The sequence below is a fragment of the Pyxicephalus adspersus genome, chromosome 3 (assembly GCF_032062135.1).
Source record: "Pyxicephalus adspersus chromosome 3, UCB_Pads_2.0, whole genome shotgun sequence".
In the NCBI taxonomy this organism is placed as follows: Eukaryota; Metazoa; Chordata; class Amphibia; order Anura; family Pyxicephalidae; genus Pyxicephalus; species Pyxicephalus adspersus.
In genome coordinates, this window is record NC_092860.1 from 93,721,107 (window position 1) to 93,736,787 (window position 15,681).

The following is a 15,681-nucleotide window of genomic DNA, read 5'->3' on the forward strand; positions in this document are numbered from 1 at the left end:
CGGGTACAAGGTAAGTATTTTTTTTCAGTTGTAATCTGATTGTCATACAATGCAATGCAATGTCACGCATGTTTATACTTTTAGCTACCCCGACCTTGGTTCGGGATAAACAATTGTAGCAAGTTTAGTTACCCAAAACCAAGGTCGGGCTAACCGCCCAGGTGGTTAATAATAAAATTATTAACATTAATATTATTAATAAGAAACAGGATTTATATAGCGCCAACTTATTACGTAGCACTGTACATTAAATAGGGGTAGCAAATGACAGACGGTTACAGACAGTAACACAGGAGGAGAGAACCCTGTCCCGAAAAGCTTACAATCTAGGAGGTGGGGAAAGACCTCAAGATGGGAGATATGTAGTGGTTGGAAGTAGTGAGGGTTTCAAAAAAACAGAAGAAAATGGGTAGGCAAGTTTGAAAAATGGGTTTTGAGTTCTCTCTTAAATGAGCAGAAAGTAGGAGCAAACCAAATAGGACGAAGAAGAGCATTCCAGAGAGTCAGGGCAGCTCTAGAAAAGTGTTGGAGCCGTGCGTGTGATGGGGTTATGAGTGAGGAAGTCAGTAGTAGGTCATTGGAGGAGAGCTGCTAGGGGAGTAACATTTGTCCTATTACAAGAAAGCTTGTCTGTACGCAGCAAAACATGGTTCCCTATACACCGTGCTCCAACTGCATTGCTAGATTCAGGCCTAGTACACACAAGCAGAAACTCTGTTAATTTTGTGCTGAATCGGCAAACTACAATTGGTAATTAATCCTTTGGAATGCCTAAAATCCTCTAAACATGTGTACAATAATTTGCCCTTACATTGGTCAGACAGTGACACAGGAGGAAAGGAGGATCCTTCCCAAACAAAACCCTAATAATGATAAACCAGGGGCAATATTTACCTTTGGCCTATCCTTGTCTGTTTTGAATTTATTATTCTTGTGACCTTGTGGTGGTCTTTAAAAAAAAAAAAAAAAATCTGGATTCTGAGATTAAAATTTTGGCAAGAAAACTGAGTCTGTTGATTATATTTGCAAAGTTTTTAACACTTGACGGTGCAATGCTACATAGCCATGCTACAAAGCCACTCCTTAATGAAACCCTTAGAAGGAAACAGTTGTTTGGGAAACGCAATGACTGTAAAAGTAAACTATTGTCTTTGTACCAGCTCTTTGTTTACTGGATTAGCAATAGAATTACCCTGGTTGAATTTTCTTTCTTCTGCCATTGAGTTCAGATTCCAGGTTGCATATGCACAGCAGTTTTACAAACAGACCTTTTTAAATTTGTTGGATCAGTGGTTAAAGATTGATTGCTGATTTTGCTGAAATTCTCTAGAAATTGAAGCTCTGTGTTGGAAAGAGCTCAGTACCTGAAGGAGTCATTACTATGAAGACATCAAGCCTATTCTGGTTACTTTTAAGCCTATTCTGTATCTGCATTGCAACAGTAAGTAAAGTTTATCATACTATATATATATATATATATATATATATTAATAATAATATTATAAAGATTTGTAATATTTGGGTGGCATTGGATGATTAAATTAAATGTACTGAAAAACTATTTTTTACCTTATTTTTACCTATGCTGTATAATTTTACAGTGCTCACGTTTGGTATGGAGTCAAAATTGTGTAGTTTAGTGTCACCCCTTAGAGCAGTTAACTAGACACAGGCATTTAGGAATAACTATGGCCTCCCATTAAAAGATATGTACTTTATAGTTTTATGCTGCATGTTTTTCCTTTTCACCTGCTTCTATGAGTGAATATGTGTAATTGTTAAGAAATTTGTTCTTAGGTTATTGGTTGTCTGTTTCTTTCCCCATTTATTCAAAAATTGTTAAATAAAAATGTTTAACAAATGATGTGCTGCAGCCCTTAATTACAAGTTAATGTTCCCCTCACCTGCAAAGTCCCAATATTACTTGTTGATCTCGCCAGTAATATTCATCTAATGCTTCCTGTGATATTGTCTCAACAATGGTACACTGTTCCTAAATTTAGAGCATAGTTTCCTCTTTCAAATAGAGGCTATGGCTATCAACATTGTCATTGCTAATTCACAAGCCTGTAGGTAGTCAATCAGCACCTGACCACCCCTAGTCTTCCTTTCCACTTTCTAGATTGACAACACTGCCTTTGCTAAAGCTAAACCAAAAACTTTTATTCTAGTTTTGAATAAAGGGTTTTGTTTTTCATTGCTATTAAGGGTTTTGAGAGATTTGTCTTTACTTGCTGTCAAAGTGACCACACAAAAATGCTTTTATTTAGTAGAAAAGGCAAATTCTGTTTTTAATCACTTTTTGTCAAGTTTGGTTGTTTGACTCACTCTATCCAAAACTAGAAAAATGTTTTTGACCTGAAAAATCCTTCTACTGTGAGCTGCAGTGACTGGGATAGGGAATGTGAGACACAAATTTAGGAGAATTTAGAATAGTTAGGGAGAAGGTAAGGATATGTTCGAACTAGTGATTTTTGCAAATGGTTTTGAGTGTTTATGATAGGTGGTTGGAGCCCCAATGTTGCTGTGCATTTCTTTTAGACATTATGAGCAGCACTCAGGAGCACTTTGCCACCACTACCGCTTCCATAGGCTTGAATTCGAGATACTTGCATGGTTTTCAAAAGTTGTTTCAATTCACATACAAAAAATAAGGAGCTACTGTGTTAGGCTTTTGTAGCTGAAAGAGCCTTGCAGTCAGACCAGAAAAGATGAATATATTTAGTAAAAGTATTTTGCACATTAAGATAACTAGATGAAAAAAAGCTTTTCATGTATTTGTTTGTTCATAGACATATGCATGAAATATACAAAAGCGAATAGGTTTAGGATCTATTAGCACTAGTGTGTGATGATTAATCATGCAATTGTCCCATGCCTATTAGGTTCCTGCTAGCAATAAGATTAAAGACTGCAAACGGACTGCAAAAAAAAAACATAGAAGAGCCTTGGAGAGCTTTAATAAATCAGGGCCAGTGAGCCCTGATTTAAGGGCAAGGGTCTCTTATCAGCCTTTAAAACCATCCTGTGCTCAGCTTTCAGGGTCATCCCAGTGTTTCTAGTTTCAGGTGCTGCTCTCTGAAAACACTGTGAAAAAAATTCAGTTTGCCCTATACAACACCTAAACACTTGTTCTAGTGTGAATAGACCCTCAGCATTACTTAATTATATACCAAAATGTATGTGTAATTTTTTTTTTTCTGCAAAAAAATTATATGTACATCTAGAATATGTCACAAAGTCTAAGTTAATTTGACTGCCATTTTCAGATGGCATTTTCAATACTACACGTCTAAACGGACTGTTTCCCCAGTGTTTAACCTGAGGCTTTTAAAAGCCCATCTTTAAAGTTCAGGCGTTTTAAAGCTTGCCTTTAAACCACTGGAAAACGTCTAGGTTTTGTTTTGCCACATTTTGTTATGTTTTCAAGCATTTATCAACATGGGAAAATGCTGGAAAAGGCCCCTATTGAAATCAATAGACATTGCTGTCCCGTGTTTACCTGTGTTAACCCCGCGTTTTCATCTTCAAAACATTGCGTTGCGTTATCTATAATGCTCCAAAATGTGCCTCAAGGAAATGCCCTGGTGTAGATTATCCCACTGAAATGCATGGGAATTTCAAACATGGGCTTTTAAAGCCTCAGGTTAAATGCTGGGAAAACATTTAGTGTAGACTAAGCCTTAAAGTGTTAACACAAGAAATGCTGTTAGGTAATATATTGTGAGATTTTGAAATCAGTGGAGACGGGATTGTTAGGTGATTGATAGGAAAAAAGAGGCCTGTAGCTTAAACTAACACAGATATGTCATTGCGTAACACATGTTTTACTGGAATTGAGCATTTCCCTTTAACCATTGCTGTCTTTTTGTTTAAAGGGAATTCTGCAAACAACGATTATTCAGGGTTGAGTAAAGTTTGGCCTTATACTTTGTTTAAAGTCTTATATTGATACATCAGACAGTTTCAGACTGCATGGCCATCCCTGTCCTATGTGCTGCTGTGATAAAAGTGGAAGTTACCAACACACATATTTAAATATATTGATTTCTATTTTTTTTTTCAAATATTTAAATATCATCTCTATCATTTTTAATTATACCCACTGCAAGTTTGTCAAACTCTTGCAACTGGATCTAAAATTATTACATGCATATTCATTTTTAAATGTTATAACAAGTGATGTTTAAAGTCCTGTATGGATGTTAGACTTTTGTCAATTGTTCATAATTGTCTTGGGTGAAAATCCAGTGCCACTATATGTCCACTGATTAGTGAATAAGACAACAACCACCATTGTTACCCTTAAAATGGGTTACTTCCTGCTCGTTCCTCCAACCTCCTAGTGCAGGGACCAAGGTGAAGGAGTGGGCCAGCGTAGATCAGAGGGAATTGGGTCAAGCACACAGGTGGTAGATGGAGATGATGGGAGAGGAGAGTTTATCCAGGATAACAGGGCTGAAGAAGGTAAGTGATGAGTTACAGGTGTATATGGTTGGAGGGGCACAGTGAGACATCATAATCTGATTTTGACAATATTATCTTTGAAGCAGATGGCTATGTCTTAGGTAGAGGAGGTAGTTGTGGGGGGAGCAGTTGCAGGGTTTAGGAGAGAGTCAACTGTTGAAGCTGCAATGTTTTGAAAGTTTGAGAGGATATAACAGCAGAGATGTTATTTTAGAAAGTGTGGGGGTTAGGTATGTAAGGCAGTTAAAGAATAGGTTGTGGTCAATGTTACAGATATCTCTTTGCCATTGACCAGGTCTGAGAAGCGGCAAAGGGGGGCATGAATTAGATAGGTTAAAGGTGAGGAGGTTGTGGTCATAAAGGGGAAATGGTGAGTTGTCAACCTGGGTGAGGTTGCAATGTTTGGAAATTACGAGGTCAGATGTGTCAGGCAAATTGTGTGGGGCGGTTTATGTTCTGTGTGAGTCCAAAAGAGGAGGTAACAGAAACAATGACAGTTTGAGGGCAGAAATTAAAGATGGAATGCACTTTAAATGAGGTGGAAATGAGAGAGGACAGGGTAGGAAGGACTCTCTATGTACAATTAGGGGAGAGAATGAGACACACACCACTACCTACCTGGTTGCCAGGTCTGGGGATGTGTGAAGTGCAGGCCTCCATAGAAGAGAGCAGCAAAGACTGAGGGTGAAAGCCAAGTTTCAGGCAGGTGAGAGTGAGGAAGTTCAGGGATTTAGAGAGAAGAAGGTAGTGAATAGAGGTTAGTTTTTTGCAGACTGAAGTAAATATACCACTAGGCAAAATGTAAGCTGTTAGATACTGGTCATTTTTTTAAATATTATTATTGTCAGAAGGCATTGGGAAGTTCTTTACTATATGAACTGTTACTGTATAGTTAGGTATATGAAGTGTGCATTGGCATGTGCAAGAAAAGATAGATGCATGAGTGCTTAAAAGGAGTTTGTGTTTTTCCTGTAGAATTATCTAAACTAATCTTAAACTAGTTAATTGCTATTTCCACTAACTTTTTCTTGTATGACTGGCAGAGGTTAGACTAACTGGACACAGTGCAAGTCTTCCTATTGGTTATGGTAAGATAATTGAAGATCCCAGCCTATAGATGCTGTACGCACAGGATCTGCTAAACAAGAGTATGAAAACCATGCATGCTGCCCCACCAGGTATAGAAAAAATTCAGGAGGAACCTGATGTTCACAGTAAATGTAAAAATATAAACTGATTCAAACCCTTTTTATTTTCATTTCCAGGATACATATACACAAGAAGAATGTTGGGCTGAAAAGTACACATCTAACTCATGCCATAAAGTGTTCTGTGACCCTTGGAAGAGGTGTGTGGAGGGCAAATGTATCTGCAAACCTCCTTACCAGTGCCCTAAGAATAAGACCTTTGGTGTGTGCAGTGAAACACAGAGGCCTTTTCTCACCTACTGTCAGTTAAAGAGTGCTGAATGTACTAATCCCAACTACAGATTTGCATCAGATTCTCCATGTAAAGGTAAGAATGATATCACACAAATCTTTTATAGAGACTGTGCTCAATTTGAGCTGTGTTTTTACCAAATACAACAGTAATGTATTTGTATCTATAGCTAATACTGCAGTAAGGCATTGTGTTCACAGATGAAATATAATACAGCATTTTTTTTTTAGATGATAAACAAAAACGTTGATTGTACACCTTGCAAATAAATTAAATATGTTCTATACATCTGTAGTAAATGGTGTATATGTAGTACAAGAGTCTAGATTATTAGGTACATATGGAGTAAAATGTTTTAAATGGCATCTGCTACATTTTTGATAGTTCTGATTGAGATTACAAATGCCAACTATGTTGCTGTAACAAACACTTGTGAGCCTGTAAAGAAAAGCCTGTTATTTACCTACTTCTCCTGGTGTGTGTGTGGTGCTGAACACTGCTCCTGAGTAATAATTCCTCAAAGTCTGCTTCAAAACCAACATTTGCAGACTCAGGGGTCCTTTTTGGCTCTCTACTTCAATCCTTGTCATTACTGTTTATTTGATTTATTAACGCCATGATAAGTTTTTTTGCAGAACAAAATGTTTCTTTACTGCAACAACTTGGAAAATGTGAAATGGTCTTTTACACATTCTGTTACTTTTATTTTTACAATTTAGGAAAACTTGAATTGCTTGTGATGAAAAGAAATGGCAAGACGGTGATAAATAATGGTATTGTGAAAATAAAATTGCCTGGTGACACAAAGGAAAACCTTGTGTGTCCAGAAAGATGGACAATTACAGAAGCAAATGTAGCCTGCAGACAACTTGGATTTCCTCAGTAAGTCATATTTGATACATTTTCCTTATTATCTTTATTTGTGTTTTATGTTTTAACTATTTACTTGTAAGCGGCATTCACGTCATTGCCAAAACCTGGGTTGAGGTAAATATAACTGAGCAGAATGCAGCATTTTAAATTTTGGTAGCAGACTATTCTATCCCAGAATTTCACCCAGTACTTTAAGTAAAACTTGTGCCCAGTTAATACATACTAAAATATGTACAGATTCTGAAAAAAAAAACTTTATTGGCTCTATAAAGAATTTATTTTAAAAGTTCTGTAAGGTTTACAGGGGTTGTAAAGCGGTGGTTGCCAACTGGTGGTCTGCAAGAAAATTTTGGTGGTCTGCGGCTCTGGCGCACCGGCCAGAGCTGTGGACCATGTTTCCTGTACGGATAGAAAGCTTAGACACAACCCGCAGGTTTAGACCTGCAATGGGAAAGTGGTTGGGTTCTGGCATCATGACGTCACTATGCGGGAAGTTGCATCCCCTTTGAGTGACACCCGGCTCTCTGCACATGCGCGGTTCGGAGCCAGTAAATTTAGTGGTCAGTGGGTCCGAAAAGGTTGTCGACCACTAATGTAAGGGTACATTTACTTACTTTATTCCTTTTCTCCTGTGTAACTCCTTCTTTGCAGACTCTTTCATAAGCCACTGAGTCTCAGGCACTAATATCATCCCCTACAATGCAGACCAATAGTCTGAAGGCCAATCCACAAGTTGGAGGTCAGATGGAGCTGCATTTTGGCTTTTGGGGGAGCAAGAGGTGGAGGAAGGGAGGTGAATTCACATGCTCTTTACATTCCTTCTGGCCTAAAAAACATTTATGTAACCCATCTGTATAGGTAGATTACCCTACCAGTTTGAAAGCAGAATTGAATACATAAAAGTTTTAAATTTCCAAAGCCCAGGCAGTACAAAAATGTTTTTTTTTTTTTATTTAAGTAAGTAATGTAATCTATTTTAATCACTTTTCCTTTTTTATTGTAATTTTTCTGTTTTTGTCTTCCTTTTGAAATGTTTCTGAATCTACTCCCCCAGAAAAATGAGAAAAAAATCTCTCCATAGTCATTTGAACCTGGAAGTTTTCCTTGTAACTCTTGTTCAGGTGACAACTGCAAAATATTGTATCTCCCACCAATTTTTGTTCTGGAGACAAGCATTACCAGGACAAAAAGTAAGGATTAATGTCCAGTGCATGGGCACTAACAAAGACCTGACAGAGGTTCTGACTTGCTATTGGATACTAAAAAGGTTTTCCCTCTCATTGTACCGGTACTTTAGGTTAACAGAACTGTAGACATCACTGATCAGATTTTCAGAAGATACCTGATAGCAAACCTGTAGATATTCCTTGAATGATTTTCACTGATGACATATTACTAAACACTTTCCTGATGTGTTTTTACTCAGAGGTGCATTGCCACAACCACTTCAGATGAGTTTCAGGAAAGATGAACAAAACCAACAAGAACAACAAACTGAATGTCTACATGTAACCTGCAGAGGAGCTGAGACCTCCATGGCTGAATGTGTATTAAAAAAAGACACAGTCAGTGGAATCTTGTGGGCTGCTATCAATTGTTATAAAGAATCAAAGAGTATGTATTTTCTTTATGTAATAAAATACTGAGGTTTAACTTTAGTTGGGTGATTACTCTGCAGTTCAACTAAGTAATTTTAGTTGTAGCATAATGTATACAAGGTAAGATGTAAAAAGGTTCTTAAATGCCTCTTTTACATTTGTCCTCCAGTCGGTAGACTGTGTTTGGTTTATCATGTTGACTGCTGGATTCTTCATAATGTCAAATTCATGAACATCGAGCAGATGAAATATCAAAGCATACTTCAGTTCACTGCAATTTCTTTTAAATTCAAAGCCATACTTCTTTAATAATGTCTCAAAAAGAGCATTAAAAAATTCCAGTTTGCAAGTTACTGTGGTCAGTAGTTAAACACTATCTTAAAGTGTAACTGAACTCAGCAAAGCTTTTCCAAACAAAACCTATAACTGAGCTCCCCTCACAAGGATAAATTTCATATAACTACTGTACTTTGTACATCACATAAAATATTGATGTTGACTGAGCGTAGCTATCATCTGTATATTTTGCTGTTGGCTTGGGGTTCATCATTATCTAGCAAGCATGACTGTTAAACTGTTATTAATTATAACATTTTCACTACCCATGACAGATCGATACAATGATGTGTGCCATTATACTAGCACTCACAAAGTGTTAGAAGTATGTTAGCAGTGAATTGCACTTCACTTAGATTTTAAAACCAAAATTCTTGCAACAAAAAGAGAGACCCCATTTTTCCTGTTAATATAAATTTCAGGTTCAAGTTCATAGCATGCTGGTAAAGTAAAAATAAATCTGAGAGGGGCACAGCTGAAGTGTTGATCTAACGCACCAGTATCCACTGCTAATGGAAATATAATTTTAGAACTTTCATTGCTAACTACTCCATAAAAATGAAGCTACCCTCTGAATTAAAATCACATTAAAAAAAAAGCTTCTTCTACTTTTTCTTAGCAAGTGTAATTCCAATTTGCAATACATTACATGCATACATTTTTGAAATGTGAACATATGAAAAGCTTTGTTTTGTATTTCAGATTGCACAGAAGATCAGTTCACATGTGTCAATGGGAAATGCATTTCTTTAGAAAACACCTGCAATGGGGATGATGATTGTGGAGATCTTAGTGATGAACTGTGCTGTTCAAGTAAGTATAAATCAAGAAGACAATCAAAACATATCTAAATTTATATATAAGTATATATAACAATCAAAAGTATCAAATGGGAAGCTGACAATATGGATACTGTATGTAAATATGCCCAATACATCCTAGTTTTCACCACTAGAAAGTCCCTATCAAAAACTTGTTTAATTGTTGTTTAATCCATTTATTTAAAAAGTTAAAATGTACATATAAAATGAAAATGGGGAAATCAACAGAACACAGAACATAGCAGTGAATAAACACTAGAGAAAGAGCAAACCTTGGGTCTTTAATAGAAAGCCCAACTGTCAGCATCATACGTTGTGAATGGTCATTACTTTGAATTGCACGGAAGTCACACAATGACGTTTTCAGGACAGTAAATGGTGGGGTGGGTAATGGGAGGATAAAAAACAAATTCATTTATGTGATGAAATACATGTGCTGGTGCATCAGCTTACCTTTTATTCCTGATGGCAGCCCAAAGGCACCTTGCCAAAGCAAGTAGCACAATGAATGGAAATGCACTGCATGGTTTTTGATGCAGTGTGCACTTTTGGGCAGCCAATTGAAATGAATGGCCTGATAATAAAGCAGTGCACACCATCATGAACTGCAATGGGCTGCTTTTTTTAAAAATACAGTACATTGCTATAGTGGGAAAAGTGAGTGGTCCTCACCGTGCAGCACACATGGTGACCTTAGTTCTAACTTCTGGCAACCTATATGGAACGTGTATGTTGTAAACTCTATTTTGTTTTTTCTTTGCAATTTTATTTTAGAGTGCCGAAAAGAAAGTTTTCACTGTTCATCAGACATCTGCATTCCAAAGCATTATGTCTGCAACGGTCACCTGGACTGCCTCAAAGGAGAGGATGAGGTCAATTGTGAAGGTATTAAAAAAAAAAAAATGGTATTTAAATTAGCATTTATATTAAGTATACTAACTACTTAAATACTTAGCTACCTAAAAAAAACCCAAAGGGGCAGAATATTATTATAATAAACACCAAACATACAGGCTATCATATGTAAATAAAACATCTAATATTTAGCACAGAGTGTTACTGCCATCATATTAGGAGGGAAGACACAAAAGGTACAAGGAAGCTAATAACTGTTTTGTTATAGATATATACAGTGGCTGTGGGTTATGTTGCAGCCTGATGCTACAATCATTTAAATTATTTTTTCCCATTATCTACATTTATGTACATCATTATCTATTACCTACACTCAGTACCTCATAATTCAAACAATTTTAGACAATTTTGTAAAATTATTTGGGTAGGTCATGCAGCTTGGATGGGGGCCATAGACGGACAGCTATTTTCAGGCCTCTCCAGAGATGTTCGATAGGGTTCAAGTCAGGGGTCTGAGCCCTATGGAACAATGATGGGGGTCTGAATACATTCTGAAGCCTCTGTATATTGCAGCCTAACAGTACTTACCAATTACCACTATTCTCGTTCATTCCTTTTCCCTATTTCTTGTGTCCATTTTTGGATTCTAAACATGTACAGTAAGTAGGTTCAGTTCTGTTGAGTTGGTTATACACACACGTAAGCTATTAGGTGATGGACTCTTTATCTTCCATACTTTTGAGTCCTTGTCCTGGACTAGGTTTGCAGACAAGGACTCTTACTACATTGCTGAATAAAAATAACTAACTTTTTCAAATAACGATTTGTATCCTAGTGATTGTGAATTGAGTCGAATGTATTTTTAAAATAATTAAAGATAAAGAGTAACTAAAGAAGTATGAACTCTTGGAGTATGAATAAAAGTGATTAGTGAAAGTAATTTTCTCACAATGTGAAGTGTTTTTTTAATATGTTCCTAAAATCCTTGACTCTGCCTTCTACTTTTTCCTACAAAATAAAATAATTACCCTTTTAAAGTAATGATAAAAATCCCAGATTAATATTAAACATAATGGACAAGTTTATTGTGTCATTCAAAATTTAATTGTTTAACAACTATTCAGTGCTTAAAATCATGAACACTTTAACATTGCACATTTTTAATGTTTCAACATTCAATTTACATCTATATTTTTTCAGACGCAGAAAAAATTGTGGAAATTGCTGACGTTAATCATGGTAATGTTACCTTTAGCTGTTTTAGGCAAATATACATTTGTGAGTGGATCATTATATTAAAGCAGAACTCCAGGATCCGGTATCCATAGCACCATGGGTGTCCAACAGTACAAGCTGTTTGCTGCTCTTCTCAACTGAAATCTTGTATACAGGGTGTGAATGAGGAAAATGTGTGTACATTTTGGCTAGAGTTTTTTTTTATTACCTTTTTATAAACCTAACACCACTTGCAGCAACAGATTCTATCTTGCACAGTCTAGAAAAAGTGCACCTAATTTTTAATCTAACAAAACAATCTAATTGTACAACCAATTTAGATTTACCATAAACAACATAATATCATGGGTTTATCTTATTATTCTTTTAAATTTATTGTAAAACAAAAAAGGCTTTTGTAGTAAATATTTGTTAGTAAATTTTTACGGTACACAGTAAGATTATAATAAATAGGCTTCAGATTTGAAGAGATATTCTGATTCACAATCACAAGCAAGTCTCTTCTTTGAACTAAACTTATCTTTTCCTTATGCTGGATGCCATTCTTGGTTTTACTCTGTGTTGATTGAGTGTTCCCCTAATTTTTTTTGAGCAGTGTATTTTTTATTAAGTATTGTCTCTTTAAACTAAAGAGCACTTCCACCCTATGTTCTTAAAAAAAACTAGAATAGGCTGATAAGGTGGATAAATCCAGATCACATCAATATACCAAAAATTACTAAGAATTTCCTACATTATATATGTATGATTTGTTTCTGCATACATTGTTCAATTTTTAGCAGTTATGTTGTAGGGGCACCCATTGTGCATTTCCTGACACTTCTCCTGACAGCATGCACAAATGGGTAATCTCTGCCCCTTGCTCTCCACAGGACCACTTTAACAAAGCAATAAAAGTCACCTCCCTCTCCTATACAGGTGTTTTTTTTTCTGTCCTCGTCCAGGACCAAGCATTTGTTTCCCCTACCTCTTTGTATCCCACTGACCATCACACAAGTGTACAGTGATCTGTGGATGTGTGGTTTGTGGCATTGGTTCCTTAAGACTCACAAGTTGTTTCAGGGGCTTTTCCCATCCTAAAAATGTTTAGAAAGATGGATTTAGGTAATCTAGCAAAGAGAGATCCCCTGCCCATTTTAAGTCAGTCCGCTGATTACTCTGCCATTGAAGTATGCTGGGTGTGTGGCACAAAGGCCTTGCCCTTCAAACTTTTCTGTGCACCTTGCTTCAAAAAAATGAAATAAAGATAAGGAAGCACAACAAAGCCATGCACTATGTCTGCGCCAGCGACTTCCCTGCCTGCCTCACAAGTACTATCTGTTCAGCAAAGAGATAAAAGCCCAGGAAAAAAGCATCTCGGAAAGACAAGACACCTGGCCTCTCCCAGTCCTATTAGTCGATCCTCTAGAAGCACATGAGGGGAAAAAGAAAGTTCACCCTGTGAAATTACTAATAGAAAGAGGTCACTCTCCCATTCCAGAAGCAAATCAGTGGAGCACCCGGAAAGTGAATCATGTTGGGCATGTGGCGCGAGAGCATTACCATCTAAGTGGGTGTGGGCTATATGCTTTAAAGAAGCAGGCCCAGATAAAGAATGTGAATCAAGGCTAGTAAAAAGTGGCCGGTCGTCACCTAAAGAAATCCTATATTTTAGAAGCAAAGTACAATTATTTTCCGTTTAGGATCCTCGGGGTCACTGTCTAGATGGGGACATGAAGCAAATCTACACAACAACAGGTCTGGTTGTTGCCCAGCAGTAGTATTATGATTGGACTCACGTGTTTGGGGGCAGATAAACAGATCCTGTATGCTGCCCAGATCCTATTTTGAAAAAGGTATACCCAGGATCACAAGTGGCAGCTTGCCAGGGTGTGGCATAGACATCAGTAGCTCTTTTACATAACTGTGCAGGAGGCAAGAGATTTCCTGTCAAGAAATTTATTAACCCTCAGTAAATGGAACCTAAAAATCCTAGGTCCTGTAGTCAGACAGTCTAAAAAGAGCCCAAGGAAAGCCTTTTGAGGGTGTATCTATCTGAACATTGAAGATAGAAACAAGATTATCCAGGTTTCTGGCTTTTGGAAAAGCACGCGGACACCCTGGGTGATTTGCGTCAGGTATCAAGGTTACCGGATAGAGTTTTTGTCAGGCTCTCTGAGATCCTGGTACATTCAGAGAAGAGCTCCAAGAGATTCAAGGAAGTGCAATGAGCTTTTATCTTATGTGCAAGCAATGGGACAAGCAGTGGTGCTGCTATCAATAGGAGAGCAAGAAAGAGGATTCTTTTTAAACATTTCATAGTAAATGACCTCTCATGGGTTTAGGTCAGTTCTGGAGTTGAAGGATTTAAATCCCTTTCACACATTTGTATGATAATCTTGCAGATGACCTTGTCAGTGTTTTGCCTGGCTCAGTGGATAATTTCAATTTCTCCAGCCATTCTTCCTGTCTGAGATGTTTCAAACACCTCCAGTTCACCTGTCTACCCTTCACTCTTTCCACAGCTCCAAAGATGTTTATTAAACATTTGTTACAGTGATAACCTTGCTGTGGTTCCGGGAGTCAGCCTATGTGAACATGCTGACCATGGGATGTGGAGAGTTTTTTCCTCTGGGGTTTAATGGACCAAAATAAAGTACCACAGAAAAAAAGTTCATAATATTAATGTTGTTATGAAAAAATACAAATTTTTGTTTACTACATTGGTTTATATACAGTAACTGCTCCGTTTCTCTCCCCATTCTATAAACTTAGATTACAACCTGTTTTTTTAGTGTGGGGCTTATCTCATATTATTCAATATATTATATAGTCATCCTGTTTTCATGAGTAGTTGGTTAGAAGTATTTGTAGGGCTAAAGATTTAACTGTAGCTACAGGAGTACCGTCTTTTGTATCACTACGATCCAATTTTGATGTTCCTTCCTCATGTTTTTTTTTTCATATTTGCAATTGCATCATTTTCTTCATTCTCTGCTTAAATGTAATAATAACCCTTTATCGCACACTTCTTTTGAGGGGAATTGTGGTAGAGACCCTTTGGGCCAATAGTAAATATAAACAGACATAATAGACACAAAATATAAAGTGGTATTACCAACAATTAACAACTCTTTGAAAAGATGAAAAGGAGAAACCAATAAAATCTGTTTTTCTATAAAACATTTCACAGTTTTCTCAAAATCTAACTACTTTGTCAGGGGATGATATGTAAAAAATTGCCTTAAACGTCTAAAAAGCTGTTGGTTGAGTTTATAAGTTTGATATAAAGAACAAAGAGACCATAAAGTACCACAAGGAGTGTCAAGGAACGTGGTAATTGTTGATTAAGACCCTTACCAATTGTATGGGGCACCTGTTTTTTGAGTATTGTTACTACTGATTTTTCTATGTTATATTACCAAAAAACATGAAGGTTGTATAGATATTGCTGGTAATATCTGTTTTTTTGGACCAATTTAAAATCTCATAACCAAGAGATGTGTTATTCTTTGGCATCTTCTCATATTTGATATATTCTTCTTAAGCTGTTTTTACATACAGGTAGTCCCCGGGTTAAGGACATCCAATAGTTGGACGCCTCCTAGATATGAACGGGGCTTCCCTGCTCGCTCTGTGCAATACTGAGGCTGGAAGAGAGAAGGGGGCGGTTTGCATGACTTGCAAAAGAAATCTTCTGCTAAACACAGCTGAGGTTGTGGGTGATCTTATGGACTAAGCGCTTTCTGCAGCCTCTTATAATTCTTTAATGACCAAGAGAAACACTACAGATTTTATACAGTAACTGACACCACGCTGCCTAATAATATGTTGAGACAAACATCTGTTCTAATTGCATTTATTAATATAATGTACCTGTTCCAACTTACATACAAATTCAACTTAACAAACCTACAGTCCCTATCTCGTATGTAACCCGAGGACTACCTGTGTATTACTTGTAGGCAGATGTCAGCTTCTCTTGAGTACATGAGTCCCCCCATAAAATGTTACTTAACATGTTATTCTGGGTAGATGTTTATCAACATGACTGGTTACATGAAATATACTAAACA

General features: G+C 36.8%; 1 protein-coding gene across 1 annotated transcript in view; it reads left to right on the forward strand.

Moving 5' to 3' along the window:
- The window catches only part of CFI (complement factor I), a gene marked incomplete in the record, with an annotated part of 60,346 nt that overhangs the window by 43,517 nt on the left and 1,148 nt on the right, over window positions 1-15,681 (forward strand). Inside the window, 7 exon segments of the mRNA XM_072405704.1 lie at window positions 1,331-1,441; window positions 5,733-5,982; window positions 6,627-6,789; window positions 8,207-8,394; window positions 9,417-9,527; window positions 10,310-10,420; window positions 11,591-11,619. Coding sequence (XP_072261805.1) covers window positions 1,331-1,441; window positions 5,733-5,982; window positions 6,627-6,789; window positions 8,207-8,394; window positions 9,417-9,527; window positions 10,310-10,420; window positions 11,591-11,619 — 963 coding nt within the window.